Source organism: Channa argus, chromosome 3, assembly GCF_033026475.1.
Source record: "Channa argus isolate prfri chromosome 3, Channa argus male v1.0, whole genome shotgun sequence".
NCBI classification, from domain to species: Eukaryota; Metazoa; Chordata; class Actinopteri; order Anabantiformes; family Channidae; genus Channa; species Channa argus.
Window position 1 is genome coordinate 10,462,846 of NC_090199.1, and position 24,016 is coordinate 10,486,861.

Here is a 24,016-nt window from a genome sequence, read left to right on the forward strand (position 1 = left end):
TTAAAGGTTCACAGCAGGGCATAGAGAGACAGCATTACATGGTATTATTATAGAGTTTATTCCAATTGCAGGTTATTTTTCTAACTAAGTGTGAAACACATTTTTGGTGCTCCCTGTGGCAATGTCAGCTGGTCTTTGGTCTAGACTGAAACAGCTCAGCAGCCTCAGATTGAGCTGTGAAAAACTGAAATTCATTAATATTTTCTTGAGCATTAGTTAGAGAAAAACTTCCAATTTTTTCAGTTGTTGGTAAATGACAATACATGTCACCATGCTAAGCTTTGCCAGTTGTCTGTTAGAGAGGCTGTAGTCTAGCTGGAGAAAGCTTCAACCCAAGATCTGAAACTCTTTCACTTAGTGACAAACTGTGCTGAGATTGAAATTGTAAAAACACACTACCTGGAAATAATTTATTATACTGACAAAAATATGAACCTTGAGGTGAGAAGTTTTTGTCAACTGGTTCACTATAGACAAAATAAACTCCCGCACTGCTGCCATGAACAATGCATGTAAATAAATATACAGAGGCTCCATATTCCAAATAAGGAGCACTTTAACACTTACATACCTTAACGGATTTTTAGTCAATTTAATATTTAATAGTTTGTAGTTCAGAAAATGTTTTATTTACAGTTTTTGGGCCATATAACCAGGAGATGAAGTGTGTATCAACACAGGCTTACATGAGTTTAATTATTTACTTGATGTAAAATAATTAATTGTCATAAGGAAACATTATTTTGAGCATACAGTAGCCTATAGCCTATATATAGATTCTTCTCCAGAAAATGATAACAAAGTAAAAAATAAACTCAGTCAATGTCTGACAAACAAGTCTGTATGATTCCTAATGATAATATAAGCTCGTTTAAGCCTACACTATTACACAATTCCTCAATTAGTATTTACACTGTAGTGTAACTTTTGAATTTCTAAGTCACTGTAGACAAAACTTGGTTGGTTTCGACTTTTTCTGTACTACACATAGACCCTTATGATAAAAGGGCTTCACAAATGTACACACATAGCGCTTTTAATCCAGGATCCTGGACTTTTCACCTGTATGTTTTTTCATTTTTTAAAAAGTAATTAATTTCTTTTTTACAGGCCAGTCTTTACATGTGATGTTTACACATTGCCTCTATGGGCAGAGGTGGTGTGTGTGTCTGTTGTTCCCACAGTCAAGCATGAACAACAAACAACAAACTTTATGTCATTTCAGAAACCATTTAGATGAATGAAATGAATAACAGTCAGTCCCAGTGTCCTTTAAGATTTACTGTAGGCTGTGCAGCTTGAAAAGTCTTATTAACCTAGGTGCCATTCATTAACATCACATTATTCATATGCATTTCTATACTGGATTCGCTGCATTTCCAGTCCTGCAACTATTACACACTTATCAAGGATTAGGGGATACTATATTTAGAAGCAGTGAGAGATAAGCAATTATTTTTGGGATTGAACAAATTCAAATTAGTCACTCATGCAAGCCTCTCCTGAAATGACAAAATAAATTATATTAAACAGGCAGCAAAATTCTTAGTGGAATTTGAGATAAATACAAATGACCTTGAACCACAGTTTGATCATGCTGATGGGTAAAATGATATAAAATTATAAGCTGTGTTAGAAATAATTAATGCATGTTACCTTTTGCTAATAGGTAACATGCATTAAAAAGGGTAATATGGGTTCTTTTTCCATCACTACTGAGAGCTTAGTTCAAAGCAATGGTGGATATATCTTGCATTAAACATGCAGCATCTTAATTTATCTTTAAAAACGTTGACTGCACTGGGATGTGGATACTGGGTCACCGCGCCATGTTATGTTTAAGATGAACTGGGCTGTTGCCATAACAGCGCCGGGAGCCATGGGCAGTAAATTCCCTCTTCCTGAAATAGCCTGCAAAATTGTTTAAATAGATAACTGGGAATCTGGCTGCTGGCCAGTAGCATGCCCCAGTGCCTCATGGGATATTAATGGCAGCCCAAGCTGAGGCAGGTCTGCAGTGGGGGAGTAAGACCCCAGAAACAGCATGGCACATCTCCCTTAATCAGTGCTTTAAAATCAGCTGTGCCTCTGCTAATTGGCTTCATTTCAATCTCAGGATGTCTCCATTTGCTATTAAATTAGAGCAGCGAGGGGCTGTTGTGAAGCATGTTGTAAGAATATATGTTTCTGAGCTGAAATCACACATAGGATTAGATCTCCTTTCAACATTTGCCTGTAACCACAAATTTGTACAATGCCCACAGGAGATGTTCAATAATAGCTTTTATTACAGAAGCGAACACTATTCTCTGCTTTTTCTCACTGAACTCTCCATTTTTGCTTCTCTGTTACTGTGTCCTGGCTGGCAGAATACTGGTAGATACAGTAAATATCAGCTCTGGCAGCGCTCTCCATGCACATTTCCCCAGCGAGCCCATGGGCCCCTTGATGAAAGCAATCCGTCACCACTGTGAGCTGACTTGTCTGCACTGACCACCACAAACCTCCACCCTGACCACCAGACTGTGAAGGGGATGTCTCCATGAACACCCTCACACACCAGCAAATCATGATTTAATGCCTTTAATTTACACAGTCTCGAGGGCTTATCAAAAGGTTAGTTCAGGAGCACAGAGACAAGTTTATAAAGGCCTTGCTGGGACACCACGTAGGACTTTGGGCGTAGTCTAACACTTTAAACTGTGGAACAATGACACCTTTTTGAAAGGGTTACAAAATTTGGATTGCTTCATAAAATTCTTATATAGAGTAGAGTTTAGCACTGCAGCCGCAGCACGTTATGGCAAGCAGAGCATGTTATTGTGTTGTTGTATCCCAAGGGATAAAACAAGAGAGGATGATGTGAAGCTGAGTGAGATTAATGCGTGATAAATGGAACATGTGCTGAAATGACAGTGTCGATGAGGAATGATGCCTCTATGGGAGATGGAGAGTGACAGGCTAAAAACAACGTAGTGGAGTCAGGGATATTCCCATGAATATTCCTTGCATATATTTATGGAACATTTAATATAAATTGTGGATGCAGGCTAAAACAGCTTTGAAGAAATTTGACGCAATTTGCTGAAATATTTAATCACAGACGTCATAAAGCAGCGGTTTCATTGAAAACGATGAAATGGCTTCTAAAACAAGTCGTGGTTGGCCAGCAATGTGCGAAACGAATCCCATGCAGATTTTATCCGCTGTGGGCCATCATGACAAATTTATGATTGTCATCATCACCACTTCAAGTCATGTCATTGAAGGGCTGACGGAACAGTAAATCATGTTCCCCGGTTCCTCGTTACTGTAAATGTTCCTCCTACACAGGCAATTAAAGAGATAATTCATGTAGCAAAATGCTCCTGTAGGTCAAAATGTGACTGAGGCTGCACAAAAAGAGAAGGTTTTAATGATGGAGATAATGCAACACGTAAAAGGTTTAAATCTGGACGGAAAACACTGCACCTTTAAACTTTGCATCATGTAGAAGAAAATGGTAACATCTACAGTACTATAAGCATCCCCGTGTATTTGGATTTTTGAGAGCTTTGTTCTGGATTCAGCACTATGAGAATCCTTCCTTTGATTCTCCTAAGTAGACACAGTAATGTTTCTTGTAAAATTGTGTCTTTTATTGTTCAGTTCACGCAGGTCAGGAAAAGAAGCTCCGTTTATCTTTAGTTTCAGTTTATCTTTAGTTTCGTTTGTCCATGTTTTAAGATATCCATCTGACATTCAAAGGCTAAACTGAACAAAGTGCATAGATCTTGCATATGCACAGGTATATTGCAATCACACTGCCAAATATAGCTGTGCAGTGATATAGGTTAATTAACACATTTATTTCTCCTCTTCAGTTGCACATTTGAAAGACCTCATTTACAGCATGTCCAACCAACATAAATGAGCCGATATGCAAAAATTATTTTACAGGAAAAAATATGACATTATTAAACAGCATTGATATAACAAGACTAAAACAAATCAATAATAATCACAAAACTTATTTTTTCTTGGTATATTGTTGTGACATTTCCTACACATTCTTGATGTTGTATAGGCATTGGATATTTTGCACTCTGACTAAAGGAAACTAAAAAGACAAGGATCCTTGTTTGTATTTTTTACTGAGCTAATTACAGTAAAATTAAACAGTTACAAAACAGAAGTCCTGGTAAAATAGTGACTTTAACTGATGGGTCTGTTACTCTTTCTTTACCAAGCTCACAAATCACATCCAAGTGTTCCCTGCTGGGAAGTCTTTGGGCCCTGCCCGGTGAATTATGTTTGTTAATAGACACCTATGGTACAGTTTCTCTCCTTCCTCTCCCAGTCCCCTCCTCCTTAAATCCACAATGCCTGCCAGCCTGATAACACAGCTAAACTGAGAGCACTCTTGAAGTAAATAGACAGCGTCTCTAAGAGTAATTCAAGTCAACTTTTTAAACTTTTCCAAAGTATTCCTCAATGTGTAAAATACTTGTTCACTGAACACAATAGATGTTCAACATGAGCACCGACAGCCATATCAAGCCCTCTGTGGATTCTACTCACCAAACAACGAACATAAAAGTAAATCTTTCATCGTCTCCCGTCTATCAGCTCTGCCAGTATAGAGTTGGTGCAGTTGAGAGAATGAAAGGGTAAATGTTTTTCAAACGGGTCCTTTTTACTTTGTTTTTTATGTTAGACATTTTAACCACTGTTTTGTTCAAAAAGCTTGCAGACTGTTCTAGGGCCTTTAAAAAGTACAAAATATTAAAATGAGAGATGTTACATTTGCCAGTTTTTTAAGTGATTTTTAAAGCATGCTGCTCATGCGTACAGTAACTACGTAGATAAAAGAAAGCTATTTATAAAAACAGGAAAAAATGTGAAGTCATCTAATAATAAAATAAATGAATTCCCTGAACCAAACAGAAATGTTTTCTCCAAAGAGATAAACATTAGTTATTTTAAAACTGGGTTTATTTTATATGTTGGTTAATCAATGCAAAACAGGCTTAGCCAAATATACATGTACATATTTAATATTTAACTTATATGTTGGTCGTAAAAAGTGGTGGGATGACTTTTTATTTTATTTTTTGAGATCTTTCTCAGTATGAGCTGTAATGTAATTCATTATTAATAATTAATGACATTTGTTTATATGTAAGTTGGCAGTTACTATAAATACTGTAAAGGAATTGTAAAAACAAATTAATTTAAACAATGATCAATCTGTGATCATTTATCCACTGACATTTTTCTCTCATTTCTTCACTCCCCTTTTTGCATTTCCCCCTTTTTCTGTTGCATTTCCCCCTTTGGATCTCCTACTGTTTTATTTTATTTTCTAACCTGAGCTGCTTTGACAACACATACACATTTTTGCTTACCTGGACATTACTGTTTTACAGTGATTACACACAAAATGGGGTGGAAGACAGATAAAAACTGAAAGGATTGGCTCGCAGTTTCATGCCTCCACCAACCAGTCAGTTGCTGTTTACAGTATATGTAGTTTTTATGTATATATGGTGTTGATATGTATATCTGTCTAGATTCAGATTTTATTGAGTTTGTGCATGAATCCAAATAGATGTTTGCAATAAAATGTCCTTCAGGTGTCATGTTGGGTTGACAAGAATGTGAGAGATGAGGTCAGAGTGACCTTGCATTTGATCATCTCTTACCAATTCACCTTGAGTCCAAATTAATGTTCTTACGAATTCTGAAGAAATTCCCTCAGGGGGTCTTGCAATGGGATAGACTGGAACAGACAATAATAAAAGTACAGAAAATGCTGGCTAACCATAAACAATTGAAACAAACATTTGTCAGTTTGCCAAGAGACATTTACCATAAAAAAACACCAATTCACTGATGTTTTTTTGACTGCTGTGTTTGATTTAAGGACATCTTGTACTTGTTGCCATGAAGAGTGAGGGAAAAAAAGCTCATTCTGAAACTTGCATCTCAACAGATCAATCCAAGCAAACTGTACTGCTACTCTAACATGGCAACCAAGTTATATGTTAGAAAGGTAAAGGTAGTTAGTGGACCTAGACATGGGATTGGTTGTCCTAGTGTTATTTTCAAGGCTAAGACAAGAAGAAACGGTAAGAAGGCTCAACATTTATGCTTTAATGCTTTAAAACAACACCAGTACCAAGTAGTGACAAAGCTACTGTACTGCATGAATGAGATCATAAAGTATCAGCTACTGGACTCACACGATCTGGACGTCAAACGAAGACTCTAATAGTAAGTGAACACTGAGTTGGGATTTTTTTGCTCAAACATTTATTACATTTATAACATTTACATACTTTGTGTGTGCAAGAAACTGAGTGCAAACAGAGACACTTGTGTGATGTGGTCAGTGTCGAATGGCTTTATAGTCTAGCCACTACTTATATGACATGAAACATGACAACCACAGGCAACAGTTTAAAGTATTGTTCTAGGTTAGGGGAATGTGTTTACTCATTACAGATAACCCAATTCAATCGCATTTGATATTCATACTGTAAGGACAAGCATATGTTCCTTATTTATCCTCTACGATGCAGTTTTATTTTATTTGCTTCAAAAACAAACAGACACATAAGAGCTTGCTTTTGCTACTTTGTACTGGAGAATTTGGGTTTACTTTGTTTTAATTCTAATCTTAAAAATAAACGAAATTCCTCTGAGATGCTGGAAGCACATCTGCAGCCCTTCAAAAACACTGAGATAATGAGGTTGGTAAAGAAGAGAAAAACAAAAAAGAAAGAAAAGTTAGTTTGTAAGAGGAGATTCCTCTTAGGCAGTAGAGGCTGGTGTGTATATATAGCAGAGCAGTCTTGCTTGTGTAAGTGAGTGTGCATGCTGATGGCCATCGATCGAAACAGAAGGTGTTGTCTGGCACTTCAGGCCATGCACACAGACTCCTGGCTTTGAGTGCAGAGTTAAATTAACAACTTTGCCAGTTTGTAATTAGTATGAATCTGCTGTTGCGCTTGATGTGCCTTGTTTTTGTGGTAATGGAACCATTTTGACATGTTGTAGAAATTCTCTTAGTGGAATACAACAGGACTTGAAGTTCATTTCGTGTATGTGTAAAGTGCTTTCATTCTTCACCCACCTGTATGTTTGTCAGTACGTGCTTTAGGAATATAAAAATGTCTCGCCATGGTGAAAATCTGGGAAAGAGCATTATGGAGCTGAAACCGTTAACAGCCTTAGATCAGAACTCTACCCTTTCCCTGCCTGAGTCATTAAGCTCAAGTTGTAATAAAAAAAAAGAAAGACAAAAACTACACTGATTCACTGCTGTCAAACCAACAGCAGAAATTCACCCATGCTTTTAGTAAAATCATTTCATCTGATGTCAGGAAATGTATGAAGGTCAAATAGTCTAAAATATTACCCCAGCTCATTCAGTCTACAGTTTGAATGGCCCAGTATAATATTACTTCTCCCAATCCTACCATTTTCTCTGTGTTCACTCTTCTATAATCATTCGGAAAAAACAGAACTTGCGTGCACAACCTGAAAAGTTTCTAACTCTTGTAACAACTTTAACCCTTCCCCATTGGCAAAAGTGAGCCTGTGAAGAAAATGATCATCAAAGCCAGACAAATTTACACCTTAGCCAACTATCATGAGTCTTGCAATTTCACACAGACCCAGTTTTCCTCCATAGCAACACCAGGAAAACAGCCAAGTTTGCCACTTTCCAGATGGAGGCTAGGCTTTTGAATAATGACTCTCTCTAAAAGTTGCATTTGAACGTCTGTGCTACAGTGTTTACAAAAGTGCTGATCTCTACACCGGTGCTAGAATCCTCGTACATAGATGTATTCTGTACATACAGCACACAGTCTCACACATCAATCTCAAACACAATTACAGTTTCACTGAGTGTGGATTTTGCTGCACATCAACCACCTTCATGTGTCACTTGGTGTTGCAATTATACTTCTATTTTTTTAATCACTTTTTGCCATCTGTATACTGTGTTTTTGATTTCTTTAACCAATATGGTGTCAAGTTTACAAAGAAGTCTGTAGCTAAACTGTAGGTGGACAAGAGAAAAATGCAGGACTGAATTTACTTCTTCCACAGGCTTGTTTACACAGCTCTAAGATGAACCCTCGTTCCCTTCATTTCTATCAAGGCATTCCTCCTCTTCCAGTCACAGCTCGTGCACACAAAAACAACCACACACGCATGCTGCACATCTCTGTATGTGGCAGCTTCTTCCTCAAATAGAAAATGTGCACTAAAACATGACAGCACTGGCGGCTACTCTCCGAGAGCAGCCCCACTCTCTCTGGCCTAGATTCTTTCAAATCCGCTCTGGAAGTGCCTTTGTCCTCAGCTGCACTGCCAGCCCGCCAGAGAGTGAGTGAGCAAGCCATCTGGCTGCACAGCACTTCAAATCCCAATCTGTGTTAATTTGAGTGTTATGGGCCATTGTTTATTTTTGAAAAAAAAAAAGAGGAGGGAAAAAGACTCACTCATAGGATTAATAACCCCTTTGTAGTTAATTCTGTGCAAAGTTTTTCCAAAGTTTTTGCAGACATGCCAGGCACACTGCAGGTTACTGCTGAAAATTAGATGTGTCTAACATGGCAAAATGAAGATTTAATATTGCTACTAAACAACAATTGTTCATTGATTCCATCAAAGTAAAGCAAGATGCATAAATGGAACATTTTTATAAATAAAAGAAAATACTATGCAGGCCAATAATTATGCTGTTGAGATGAAAGTAAGTGTTTTGCATTTGTTTCCACCACCTGCTGAAAACATTTGGACTGCCATCGGCTTTCATTGATGTTTATGGGTTTTTTTTATTCAGATCTCCATTAACAGTCACCATCACAGGCACATCACAGCTATTTCAAAGGTTTTCAGAAGTCTTGTTTCATTATAATATTGTATTAAATACATTATGGCATCTAAAATCAAGCTCTAATTTATCAAAAAAATATACAGCAACTATCCATCCAAATAAGTTGTAGCAGTGGCTATATAGGCAAATCTATAAACACTACATTTTCTATATGTACTCCTCATTGACTATGTTGTATTATAAAACAGCTATAGTACTTAGATGTTTTATGCTTTACTGAGGAATGAGTTGAAGCCATATCTCTTTTTCTTTGTCTCTTAACCCCCCCCCCCACTCTCTTTCTCACTCACACACACTTACACACATGCACACACACATGCCACCCACCCTGACACATGGTGTGTTATGCAATGGGTGTTGCCTAATTACCACTGACATCGCGGAGACTGTTCACTGCGAAATTAATCATGACACAGGCGTCAGCTTTTGATATTTTTCGCCAAGTGCTCTGAGTTTGTACCAGCCGATGTAATTAATAAACCAAATACACACAAATAATGATTAGACTCTGACACTGATGTCTTAATAACAACTAGGCACTTTAAAAGCCATCTCCAGGTGCCACAAAGTAGAGATGGGAGCAGGAAAGTTAGTGCAGGAGAATAAAAGAGACATTGGAACTAATTATTTTCAAGTGTGTACTAGTATGTTTATGGTTTTGACTTTGAGAGGCTGTGAACTAGCATAGGCCAAAAGTTCATGAGTTCACGTGTAACAATGATGCATGCATGTCCGCAGAAATGCTAAACAGCTGTGGGTCCGCAGTAGCTTGCAGAAAGCTGTGGTGCTATTTAGAAGTCATGACATTGTACTGGAAAGCGCTTATAGTATATTCAGCCGTGCATAACATAAACAGTTGCTTTTCAGTTAGTAGAAAATTGTGCAGTTACTCTATTATTACAAATAGATGAACTGAGACTCCAGAAACACAGTCTGCCCTGATCTGGCATAATTAATGTGACATGCAGCTCATCAGCGCACAAAACTCTACAAGATCTGGTTGCTCATTTCTAGAGGTTTTTACTGTCTCAGTGGCAAGTGATTACAAGCCAAGCAGCTTGGGACAAGACGCAGCTAATTGATTTGACATATTGCTTTTTGTTAAAAATCAGGTTCCGATATCGTTTACCTCTTATAAAGCTATATATTTTTTCAACACACAACTATACTATACCTTTGATCTTCCACGGGCTTCAAAACTGTATTGTGTAAGCTCATTTAGAAAACACAAAGGAAACTTCTCCCCCATATGAGGCGTGTTTCTTTTTTTTGACAGAATTGAATGGTGAACAGGGTTCCTCCTGTACTTTTAATTGGTTCAGAAATGTCTTGTGTTTTTCCTGCAAACTGTACAATTAGGCTATTTTAAGAACCCATGATCTCTTTGTACAGCATGTACAGTATTTTCTCCCAGGCCATTTAAACATTTGCATCTTGGCTTTAGCTATTTTTCCAAAGTGAAACCTCCTCTCTGCTCTTAGGCAAGGTGGGTCACTAAGTACACCTGGAGAAGGAGAGTGCCAAATAGAGAAAGAGGACCGGGAAACCTTTACCTTTTTAAAATGTTTTTCAGCCATTTGCCTTTATGTTGATAGACAGAAGTGAGATGACAGAAAATGAGGGGAGAGAGGAGAGATTGTATGCAACAAAAGGTCTCCAGCTAGACACCAACTAGGAAAGCATCTTAAAGCACTAGTGGTTGTGACTTTTTACTGTAACTACACAAAATATGCTGTAGCCTACTTGTGTCCTAGTAAAATGAAAAACAAAAAAACAAAGCAGGAAAGCTTTTTTGAAACCCGCAGATAATCGTGTAAACACTATTATGAGTCTGTTTAAGCAAACATAACATAAAAAAAAATTGCAAAAGTAAAAAACAACCTCTCAAAATGCAAAGTAATGTTTTTACAAATTATCAGAGCCATATGTGCAAACACTGCACACACACATAGAGACACACATCTGTGAGGGTCACAAGAGAACCACTTTTATTCACCACAGCTATGGTTAGTTTTTATATGCAGAAGCCAGGTGGGTAAAGTTACCAGATCAAAATTTCAGAGGGGATTTCTATTGCTTTTTCTGTCCATATTTCTTAAAAATCTCTTTTATCTCCTTGTGAACTCACATGCATGTACATAGGGATATGTGCACCGTATGTGACAGACAGAGAAGCAGACGGTAACCTTTATAAATGACACAAAAACAGCTAGACAGTACATCAGAGTGAAGGTGGCTTTTCTAATCCTCCTCCCCTCCTGTTGTGTGGTCTCCCCTGTTTACTGTATTGCTACATGCCAGGCAGAGTGACATGTTTAGCTTGGCTGTTTGTGGCATTCTGTCCCCTGGCTTTACCTGTCTTGCTCCTTTAGTTCAAGTCAACAGCACTGACGGATACTGAAAAGGACCAAAACTGGAATTTCTATACACCAGTATTGAGTGTTTTAAAAATACTCAAATCAATATTTAACATTAACAATAGATCAAACAGAAATGTGTGGAAGGTGTTGTTTGTAGTGACAACCCCACAGAGATTCCTCACTCAGCTCTGCAGTTCCCCTCACGTCTACAGGGGGTTTAGCAACTTTCATCACAATGTTTTGGTTTTAAATAGTGCAATTTTACAGTTTTTATTTACCCTCTCTTTACTTGTTAACCTTCTTTCCAGCTGCTGAAACAGCAGCACCGGATCCACTACTACATATATACACACCCTTGTAGGACCGTTATCTGTAGTTATCAGCAATATAGGTATGAGGCAGAGGGGACCTGCTCAATATAAACACTAGACTGTCACATAGTATTTAGATTCTCCAACATTAGTAAGGATGCGTGTTGGGGTGGTGCAAAACATGGGACTTCCACACAGCAGACCAGAGTTCAGGTCGACTATGAGACCAATGCTATTGTTGTTGTTGTTGTTGCAGCCAGTGACATGATGAACGTCATGAGATGTGACATTCGGATAAGTACTAATTTACAGTTTTGTTCGTTCCAAAATGGTGGTTGAAATATTTGAAACAAAAAGTTGGGCCACATGCTTCTAATCAGTTCTTCCTTTTACAGCGGCCGGTGAATTGCACAAAGATCTCCTTTGGGAATATACCAATTAAGTGGATCGATGTGTCTGGCTGATGTGTTTTATTTAGTTTTTGAAGAACAATATTGGTCTGTGGAACAGACAAACAAGCTAATCCAGGCTGTGGGCTAACAACTAACCAAGCCTAAGAAGACAAGAGTCAGTGATGGTTTAAGCATCCGTATGATGATTATTCATTACTTATCACTTAGTAAGTAATACTCATGATATCATGAACCCATATTTTATTCACAATAGAACATAGACAACATATCAGATGAAACATTTTACCATTTCATAGAAAATATTAGCTCATTTTGAATTTGATGGCAGAAACACAAAAATATGGACCAGACCGAGTTTACCATTGTGTAGCATCCCCTCTTCTTTTAACAGCTGTCTATAAACATCTGGGAAGTGAAGAGTCCAGTTGCTTGAGTTTTAGGAGAGGACCCAGAGAACTTGTTCTTTGCATGATACGGTTTGAACTTACATTTGTGGATTGCACGGCCAAGTGTATTCACAGACAGTGATTTCTGGAAGTGTTCGTCAGCTCATGCAGTTATGTCCAGTAGAAAATCAAGATTTTATTGCATTGGTGCCTGAGAGCCTGAAGATCACACACATCACACATCCAGTTTTGACCTTTGGCCCTTTCCCTTGCGCACAGAGATTCCTCCTGATTCTCTGAATCATTTGATGATATTATAAACTGTAGATGATGAGATCACAATTTTCACAATTTTAAGTTGAGCAACATTTTTCTGAAATAGTTCCAAAATTTTTAGACACAGTTTGTCACAGATTGGAGAACTTCTGCCCATCTTTAAATTGGAGAGACTTTGTCTCTCTGACATGCTCCTTTTATACACAGTCATACAATTGACCTGTTGCCAATTAACCTTTAACAATTAAACAATTAGTTGTCAAATGCTCCTCCATTTGTTTTTGATTTGCGACAATTAATTTTCCGGCCTTTTTTTAACCACTGTTCCAACATTTTGAGATGTTCAAAAATTCAAAATAAGGTAATATTTTTCATGAAATCGTATAATGTCTCAATTTCAACATCTCATAGGTTGTTTTTATTTACATTTACACATCGTCCCAACTTTTTTTGAATTGGGGTTGTACATTTACTCAGACACTCCAATTCAAAAACAATTTTGATAGCGCTGGATTAGAGTTACAGTATACTTGTTTCACATAATTCTTATAACAGAAGTGTGTTCCAGATAAATTATCTAATCCATCTCACTACACTCCGCTAAGTAAACTCAAACCCAGTAAAACATTTTTGTAGCCGCTTTTAATCGATCTTTTATTCAAAAAGGAATGAGTTAATTAGTAGAATTTCATACATATTAAAACTTCATTTAAATTAATAACCACATACAACCTGCAACATATTCACACCTGTGTTCTATCAAGCAGTTCCAAATTCAAATAGGACTTCAAAATCAAGGGCTGTCATATTCCAAACATACTCAACAAAATACCGCCTAAAAGTTTGATTTTAAGCTCACTCTGACTTGCTATGTAGATGCTGCAGGATTGGGAAAATGTTTGCAAGCAGGCACCAGGAATATCAATTCATAATGTACTTGACACAGTTTTGTTGAACAACACATTATTTAGTGATAATTTTCTGCATGTTAATAATCTGATCAGAAGTCAGGCTGTGGCCTATACGCAGTGTTCCCACTGAATATGTATTTTTGACTGCATGGAGGGTAAACATGTTATTTAATCATCAACATGTTTTCAATCGTCATTGCTTAAGTAGGGTGAACAATCCCCGGGTGGTGTACTGTACACATAGTACGAGATGCTCCCTGCAGGGAGGCAGGCTGAATGCATTTCATTCAGCATTTAAACAATGTGGGCCATCCATGTAGCAAGACGACTTGAAGTGAACAGCAATGTGTGTCTGACATGGGGAGAAAGAGTTATTTATGTTGCCTAAATCACACAAGAGGCACATGAGGCTCTTGCATAATGTTTTGTTTATTTTCTAACTCTTTTAAAAACACATGCATTTAAATAATGTACGAATATACACTTTTTAAATATATTTTTCATCGGATTTGGGATCAGTTAAATATACCTGTATTTGAAATAGTTTAAAGAGAAAGTTTTCACAATTCCATGTGCAATCCTTCTGGGTGAGTTAATTAAAAACTTGCACCTTGCAACTGTAAACCTTTCATTTGTTTGACTGCTTTAACATTTTGACTTTCAGAATATTTCCATTATTTCAGATATTGTTTTAAATGCTGTATTTAGATTAAAAGGTGAAGCATTTCTAGCATGGTAATGGGAGACTACAATATTGACCATGCTTGAAAATCCAGTACAGGAACAACAGATATTATTCATTTTTCCAGTTCCTGTATACAATATAAGTTAATGAACAATAAATGTAATGGAGTTCATGCAAAATAATCACTTAAACATTTTTATTAGCACTCACTGAAGCCCAAGGCTCTTTAAAAAAAAAAAAAATCAGCCTACACAGATGATAGCTGCAGAGTTCAGATGTCAAAACATGCTAGTTCCCATAGCAACCCTAGTTAAAATTCAGTAGCATATATTCCCATGTCTGACCTTCATAGTCTTATCGTCCAACTATGAGGTTATTGAGTCTCTGTGTGTCAGATAAACCAGCATTTACTGGCCATATTAGTCTGCCTCAGACATGCAGAATGAGAACATGTCTCTCAGTAAAAAAAATTGTCAACTGGAAAATTGTTTACTTTGGTAAATAGACACAATAAATAGAGTCAACAATAAACATTTTTCACCAGTAAAATCAAAGTTGTAGCAAAGAGGGGAGAAATGTTAGCTGAGCTAGGAGAGCTAAATGATCACTTTAAGTGTGATTGGTCCTTAAGAATTTTCTGCTAAACTGGAACAATGAGCAGCTGAAGGATGATAGAGGTGATGGACCACTTCCCTGATTGAAACTACCTCTGTAATTAAAACACAAGATGGGGACAGGGTCTTCTGCTGAGTGGACGAGTGTTTTGTTTTAAAGTTAACATGCTCCAATTCACCTGTCCCCATGAGGTGAAGCATGGCCCTCTCTGGTAGGCCTATGGCCCTCTCATCTAGTGAAGTCATCTGCTATGTGTCTAAACTGGAGAGGAAGCCGGCTCCTAATCATAGGAATCACTCATCTGTAAGGATCTCCCACCCCTGAAAGATGCCTATTTTTAGCTCACATGTATGTACAATTTTTTTCCGACCGGTGTATCACTGATTTGACTACAATGTTAGTGCTTGAATGCTCAGTGAAATTCAATGGAGCAGTCTTCATTTTGCATCAATGAAGGAGCAAATTATAATTGACTTCAGCCATGGTCTCCTGTCAATATGCAAATCCTAATAACTATGCCACTGTGGAAAAAAAATCTGTGATGCTCGTGATGTGTTTGAATGGCAGCCATTATATGCAATAGACAAGTGGGGGCTGCGTGAAAAGGGGTGAGAAATACTGGTTATATCTAAATTCTCCTGCTTTTCCTGAAGTAGGTCCCCATTCATGGGTGATTAAGAGGCAGATCAGGGAGGTGGGCAGTGTTGCTTGGATGGCTTTGACTAATCTAACTGCTGCTGCCTCGCTTGGGTAATGGCTGCAGGCTTGCTTGAAAAACTCAGATGAGCAATGAAGAGAAACATTTAAACTACTGTACTGTATGTAGCGCCACGCTCAAAGCCTAAATCCTTCATGCACAATTTTGAACAGCCACGTGAAACAATACATAATGTGACTTTACTGACAACTCCAGAGAATAACGCGATTACTGGATGCTGCAGGAAACGACTGATGTGTACACTCGTATCAATTACATGAGATTTCAGCAGTAAAATTAGGGGGGGAAACATCTTAATCCTAATAATAGATTGCAATCCATTTTTGTTTTTGTCTCAGCACAACACAAGCATTCTGTGCTTTCTCACAAGTACACCAAAGGACATTTTTAGAGAGCTTTACTGATCTCATCTAATCCAACTTACAGTTTGCAGACTTCACTGTGTCATAGCTTTTGGAGTGAGGGTTTACATTTATTTTATGCTTTAGTCTTTTCGTGGCTGCTGCCTTTTAAACAATATTGATTTTTGGTGCATTATTTGGACTCATTTTTGGACACATATTTTTTTTGTTCAATTTTAAAAACTTGATCCCAACATTTCCACTTAAACATAGGCCTGATCACTTTTATGAGACAACCACAGTTGTACATATGAGTGACCAACATGAAACCCAGTCAATTTGAAAATGTTTGTTTAGTTGGTGGTGTGAAACAAATTATTTGGTCACAGTTTGATATGTTCTGAATTAGTTGACATCTTGACCACTCAATAGATTTGCTGTTTAAACAGCAATAGAAATATTGCTCCACCTAGTGGAAGCAGCTGATAGTGTTACAGCGCAACATCCTTACTGAATTTCACTCTGAAATGACTCCTCTCAGATTCTGCAGGTTTAAAGGCAGATTTGAGTGAATCTGGAAAAGCGTCTGCTCTGTTTCCTCTTATGTACATTATGGGTGCACGAATGTGCAAGAGCTCGATGATCCCATTTCAGAGGTGGCACAAGAAAAGAAGAAAAAGAAAATCAGTAGTATGCACAGCAAGAGAGGGGGACAGTGGGTTTAACGGCATCGGGAAAGTGAAACAAACTTGCAGGGGACACTTTGTGCAAATGAAAAACACTGCTTCGCGCGGTTATTCTGAGTTGATTTCAAACAACGCTGCACTGAGCACGGTGCCCTATTTCCAGACGGCTCCGTCTACCTGCGCTCTACGAGCCCCTCCCTCCCTGCCTCCCCCACCCCCTCCCCCGTTCTCGGAGTTTGTGTTGCACTCGTTGCAGTAGGAGGGTCCATGTGCACAGAATGACGTCGCTCTGACTGCAAGTCCGTCTGCAACTGCAACTCCTTCGTTTGTTTTTATTACTCTTTTAATCCAGGGCCCAGAATCGGTAATCTGCAAAATTACGGCCATAATGTGAGATCATCTTCCGCTGTGGTCCGACCCGTCGCTGTGGTTCGTCCTGTCAGGAGCAGCGGCTCGTTGTTGAGGATTACTAAAATACGCAGTAGACTTCTCCAGTGAGTCTAGCTGTCAAACTAAAAAACTATGTATTGGAAAGAGTAGACAGAACCCATTTGTTGCTATTTATTGACTTTGCTTTGGCGTGTCTTCTCTTCGTCCTCTGGATTATCGCTGCCCAGCAACACAGCCACCTGACAACTCTGAATGTCGTAATAAAGGTAAGGAAGAGCGGAGCTCAATGTTGGACTGTACATTTTAATTTGGCGCTGAGTCTGAGATGATAATGAAAGCAAAGTCCTCGCAGTCTCCGTCAGATAACTCAAGACTTGCTTCCCCGGTCCATTTACAGTGGGAGAGACATCAGATAACTTCACGGGACCGTTAGCCCCGTGTCTGCTCCATAAAAAGTCGCTAAGAAGTTTATGTCGGCTGCTTCATGCGCAAACTAAATAGGCGAAGCAATTTGCCAAAAGTATTGGCACGTTTTATATTCTGTACGCACCTGCTTAGAGGTGTCGAGAAATATCCAGCGCTGTCACATTCTTTCTATAAATACGACTTAAGTGATTTTTTTCCCCCTCGGCACCAGCCCTTCTCATTCCAGAAGCCGTAAATGCGGAGACTTTTATATAGAAAAAAATTACTTTACCTGCAACAATACAGCAAAAAATAAAAAAAATAAAATTAAATAAAATAGTCGTTTAGCGTTTATTCTGCATGCGCAAACGCAAGATGGAGAGATATGCAGAGAGTTGCATATCGTACGGCAGAGCAATCACGGCAAGACTACGGGGAGGATTTGTCGAGCTGAAGTCTCTTTTATTTAACGTTTTTCATACTCAGGGATCTGCGCACAACGTGCGTGCAGATTTTTCTGGCAACCTGCACAAGTTTTGAACTCCGATATCTAGACCGATCCGGTTGTGAGCTCTCCCAAGAGTGCACGTAGCATGGGAAGTAAATACTGAAACATCAACTAAATGAATGCTTTACGATTGCAATCGGTTGGTACATTTGTTTTCTCTGTATGGTGTTGCTTTTACACATCACGGAGCTGCTCCAGCTACCAAACATTTCAAGTTATGTCGCAGCTCTGTTGTGGCTGCAAGAGCAATAACTGTTGAGTGACAGCTTTCGGGACCAATCCATGAATGAGCTGATGGGGCTGGTGGATTTCGGTCTCAGCTGTCCAATAGAGGAGCAGCAGAGGTGGGAATTCAAAAGAAAAGCCCAGACCGCGTCACGCAGATACATTAACCCTTTCAATGCAGGTTTCTTCAAGTTATCGCACCGTACAGCCCCAGTAGAGCTGCGATAAGGAGCTGTGGGAGATACTGTGAGGACTTGATTGTGACTTTTCTGATTTAACATATTGTTTACATGGACCTATTTATGTTTTAGTCATGGTATTTTTAAAATTAATTCATTGTGATATGAAAATGCATAAGAGCGCATGTATTTTGGAGATACAATTATTCAATTTTCACAGAGCCTTTTCTTTTTGCCCCATCGTTTTCGCCTGTTAAAGTTTTGATCCACTGAAACCAAACCTATTGCTTTGGCATCTATCTAAAACCAAAAGACTATATTTACACTCCAGAGTTATAATTTATTAGCATATTCCTCAATAAATAATTTAGGTCCCAAATGAGACTTGTAATCTCTGCCTAAAGCCAAACACCTTTAATAGACCTGCCACTCAACCATTAGCCTATTATACAACCAACGTCTTTTGTGCAGTTTGGCACCATGACTAATCTAAAACAGCAACACTGTGAACTTTTCTCATTCTTTTCTTTTTTGCTTGCCCTATTTACCAGGTGATGAGCCAGCAATGGAGACCAAAAGATACCAAAGTTTCTTTGATGGAAGTGACACAGAGAATAGATGGTCTCAGGTCCCCAGCACCATGGAGCACGGCTGCAGCACAGAGGATTCAAGCCTGAATGGCAGTGATATCCTGATGGACATAGTCAGTGTCAGCTGCCCTGCTGGAAGCCCAGCCACTGACTGTACAGACAACAATACAAAGAAGCAGGACCCGCCAATGCTTCGGTTCAGCCAGAATCAGCCATTTGTTCTCCCACACTTTAACAACACTCATCATGGTCATAAGCAGGAAATGGACTCCAAGGAGCTTTCCAAGACTGTGGCTGAGTCTATGGGTCTGTATATGAACACTGCCAGGGAGGCAGACTTTGCCTTTAGCCAGCATGGGAATAGTACCAGCCCTGGGAAGATGTACCCAGTGTGCAGACGGCCTCTAGAGCAGACCCAGGGCGGCTCCACAAAGCCATTTGGTTATCAGCAGTCCAGCACCACTCCCAGGGAATGCACAGCTGGGACTCCAGTAAGCTCAGCATCAATGCTGGCTTCATCCCTATCGTGCAGTCCCCAGACCTCCAGCTCCATCTCCAGTCCTGGGAGCAGCAACAACATGGTGTCGTCAACCACCAGTCCTCCTTCGTGCTTTGGACCAATCTGTTCATCGGTCAGTAGTCCAGTCAGCCAGTTAACATGTGCTTCAACTCTGGCCAACATCAAGCGTAGGAATTCAGCAACATGTAGTCCTGTAGAGTCCAGCACAGTGGGGTCACCCCCACTCACCAGCCCACTCAATGTCATGAGGTCCCCAATGTCCAGCCCCCAGAGTATGAGTAGTGTGAGATCACCTCCGTCCTGCAGTACTACCTGTAACATTAGGTCCTCTGTCTCTAGCCCGACAGGTGGCAGCTGCACCAGCACTGCCAACAACTGCAACACTGTAAGACCATCCCTCTCCAGTCCGGCCACAGGGGGCAAAGTGGCTGTCAGCAGTCCACAGAACCTGTCCTCTGGTGGATTTCCTGTGTCCAGTCCTGCTGGCGGACTGGGTTTGGTGCAGAATGACACCAACAGTCCAGAAGCAACAGGTCTGACCAGAGACACAGACTTCAAGAACTTTGAGTTCCCTAAAGTAGAAATGGTGGATGGCGAAGTGTTCAATGTTGGCCTAGACCAGATGGGCATGGTTAAGTACATTAAGAATGAGCCTGGGACTGACTTTAGGAGCATGTGTTTAGGCAGCTCCAAATGTAGTGTGAGTAGCACACCTTTTATCACACAGATAAAGAGTGAGCCAAACAAAAATGACGGATGTATGAATCAACAACCCTATGGTGAGCAGTCACCCTCTCTTGGTCTCTTCCCTGCCTCTGAGACCACCTTTTTGTCCCTGAGGAATAACATTGATGAATACAGTCTTTCTGGTATCTTAGGGCCCCCTGTCTCCTCTATGAATGGGAACTATGAACCTGATGTGTTCTCCAACAATGTCCTGTCTAAAGGGGTTAAGCAGGAGTCCACTGATGGCAGCTATTACCAAGAGAACAACAGCTTGCCCGCATCGGCCATTGTTGGAGTTAATTCCGGTGGACACTCATTCCATTACCAGATTGGAGCGCAAGGAACAATGTCTTTCACACGGCATGATGTGAGGGACCAGTCGAACCCTTTGTTGAATCTAATTTCACCCGTAACAGCGTTAATGGAATCGTGGAAATCTCGACCAGGCATGTCACAGGGGTCGCTGTCAGGAAGAGGTGAAGGATACCCAGGTCAGAACTGCATCACAGACAGCATGTCGAGGTAAGGAGAATGACATCTCTATGTACTGTAGGTGCGTTCATTTCAGATCTTTTGGTTAGAAACTGTGAAAAACCACCCTGAGTTGTCATAAACATTGCATCTTAGCTTTATAAATGGCAATAATCTTCATTTTTCCTAAATAATGTTTTTCTTTTGACAGTGTACCTGTATAATAGCCCGTCTCTTTAGAGGATCAGATGAATGGTGGGGCAGTTTTTACAGTCAGACTCATTGCACAAGGGATTTAGGGCGTTTGCTTTTAAAAGTGCAAAATAATAACAACAGCAGGGCTTGGGAAAGGCAGCGGGATGCTGGCTGGAGGAACAGGAATTAAAGGACGGGGTCCAGGTCATTGTTAGAGTAGCATGTGATCACATCATCATCTCTGCTAGCACTGCCCTGTGTTCTACTGTAACACAGAGGCAAAGTTTACCTCTTATCAGGGGTCTGTGTGTATGCACAACAACAAAATTTATTGGCCCATTATTGTGAGGTCCAGCTAAGACCTTGTGTAATGCAAATATCTGTTTTTATGGGCTCTAGGCCATTGGCAGCATAATAAATTATGAATGATTGATCACATGCTTTTGTTGCCAAACTGATGAAATAAGCAGTGGGGGCTGAAACAAAACAAACAGGCCAAAGGAAAAAAAAAAATCTATAAGAGCCGCCAATCTGGCAAAGTGCAACTTTGACACAGTTGCTGTGTTTCCAATGTATTCTGGTGTCCTAGTTGTATGTGGAGCTGAAGGAAGTAAATTATCACAATTAGCGTGATTAATAACGGCAGATATCAAAGCCATAATGCAAGACAATGAAACATGCGCCAACACTGTTGAAAATACAGAAGTACCTGTATTTAAATATTTGCTCATATTCTGCTATTTATTCACAGTAGAACAAAACGTTTGTCATCCAGTTGCTGTAGATTTTGGATGTGATTTTTGTGTTTAAAAAAATAACAATGATTGTCTATTGGTGCTCTTATGAAATAAGTGTGTATCATCTATTTATGCATGGTAAATCATAAATCCAAAGCTTTTATGACCAGGAGCAAAGAATAGCTATATAAAGTCATAAATAACCTGTTTACTTACAAAGCTTTGAAAAGAGTTACACATTCAGTGTAAGAGAAGTATAGTACTGCTGTTGCTGTACTTCTACTGCTTCCCCTGGTGTGCAATGCTTTGGTATGTTTGCTTGTGACTTGACTATGACCGGTCCACACTGAGATTGGGCCATGATGTTGCACAGAAACTTAAAATGGAGATTTATTGGATAAACAAAATGTTCCTGATTGAATCGGATTAAAGCAACTTTGCAGATCGTAGGGATTGTTCTGCCATTTTCAGTTGTCTTTTTTTCCATTTTCTTCAGAACAGCTGTTGTCATTCAGATGGCAGGGACATGTTTAGAGGAGGGGACTGGGATTGCTGGTTGTTGATTTTTATTAGGAACACAAGATTTCATAACTCATCACCATATCTTATAACAGCTACCTTAGATGACTGTCTTTGTGATTTTTTCTTAGGACAAACATACAGCAAGTACATAGTCTGTTTCTGTATATTTAATTATTCTGCATTGCACCCACAGATCTGACCTGTTTCCTATTTTTTCATCGTCTCCTCTGTTTGACATGTTTATTCAGCTTTATATGTACAGTACACAGTCACCTAGCGAGTCGATATTCCGTCTGTGTGTATGCTATAACAAGGCTTGCCGCTCTGAGGAGACTGATACAGCCTGGTTTCCTTGGAGGCGACCCATATGGCAGGAACCAAAGCAATGTTGACGGGATCACTGCCACCTTGGTTCTAATGAGATCCAGCTTAGCCCTAATGTCAGACAGGATGACAGGAAGAGGTAGGCCACATGGCAGCCAGCCAGGCCAGGAAGCAGACAGATGCAAACATACATATACATACAATTAATGCATATACAAATACACATCTCAAAAGGTCTTAAGTTGAATGCAAAAATGTAACGTGAATCAGAGTCCAATGCCTATATACAGTATATACAGTGTCCTCTTACACCAGTAGTATTGTATTGATTGGAAGCTATACTTTAAAATAAACATAAGCTTATTGTATCCTGCCTGAAATCTGAAAGTGCGCTGCAGTAAATCTGTGGTACCATCAGGCTTTGGACTGGCTCCATAGTGCCCAGGCCCAGTATCTCATAGGCAAAAATGTTACGTAACCATTAAAAAGCACAACTAAAAGGCTTTGATCTGCTGAAGCCTTGGATGACAGAGTGTAAAATCCCATGGCTCTTTTTTTTTCCTCACTTCGGTTTCCTCTGTAAATGGTCTTAATTAAAAATGGCTGCTCATCTGAGCAGTCTGGATTATTTTGTGCAAAAGTGTTTTAACTCTGATTCACAAGAAAGGAAGAAGGGGAAATACAGAGATGTCTAACCAGTGCTGTTGTACTTACAGTATATGATGTTTGATTTAACTTGTTACCCCAGATAAAGAAGGTGGCCAAGATGGTGCCTTCTATACAACTTAAGGTTATCAAGGTTTTCTTTATTATTTTAAAAATGCTAATTTCCAGTATTTTTCATGTACAAAAAATCTGTGCACTTTTTATTTTTTAGACATTTTATTTGTATGGAATAAATACATAGGGAATTGATCATAAAATGACCTACATTCATGCGGTGGATTATGTTTGCTTGTTGCCTAAATCTCCAAATCTCTTTTCAGCCTATCTAGGGCATTTTTATGTTGGTTTTCATGGTAATGTTTCACCAAATAGAATTACTCTAAAACTTTTCAGCCCTCTGACCTAATAGTTTTATAATCTGAAAAATGGCTAAGACACAAACCAGAAGCCAATACTTTTAGACAAGCTATCATTAAAATTGTAGCCTTTTCTACAGGCATGGGAAAAGTGGCACCTTACCATAACCTGACCTTTTACTTGCTTTAAGCTTGCAGCTAGTTGCTATAGATTGACTGAGTGCTCATCACGAGAAAGCACCAGATTTAAAGTGAAGAGAATGCTCTGCACTGGACACTGGCCAACTCTCAATGTTCTGCAGAGGGATGAAAAGGCATACTCCTGAGAGCACTCTAATAGGGCTTTAATTGTATGTTCCTCCACTAAATTAATGGATGGAAATGATTTGATTAATTCAGACACTGCTGGATACTAATATCCAATTAAATCCCAACACCAAGCATGCACAGGGGCTCCCAATGCATTATGGGTTCCTGACTATAAAGCGGGCAGCTGCTTGTTTGGGTTGTGGAAAAAGATGTTACGGGTGAAGGTGTTGGGGAATGGTGGTGGGTCTCATCTGTCTACACAGCAGGCATAATAACATGCTACAGACATTGTGTTATG

General features: G+C 39.3%; 1 protein-coding gene across 4 annotated transcripts in view; it reads left to right on the top strand.

Moving 5' to 3' along the window:
* The first annotated feature begins 16,831 nt into the window (after positions 1 to 16,831).
* The window catches only part of nr3c2 (nuclear receptor subfamily 3, group C, member 2), a 74,431-nt gene continuing 67,246 nt past the window's right edge, over positions 16,832 to 24,016 (top strand). Inside the window, exons 1-2 of one of the 4 annotated variants that reach the window (XM_067496554.1) lie at positions 16,832 to 17,251; positions 18,854 to 20,660. In XM_067496554.1, coding sequence (XP_067352655.1) covers positions 18,868 to 20,660 — 1,793 coding nt within the window. In that variant the 5' untranslated portion in view covers positions 16,832 to 17,251; positions 18,854 to 18,867. Of the gene's footprint in view, positions 17,252 to 17,292; positions 18,370 to 18,853; positions 20,661 to 24,016 lie in introns of those variants that run through there. The other 3 variants (XM_067496553.1, XM_067496550.1, XM_067496551.1) reach the window with 3 other exon arrangements.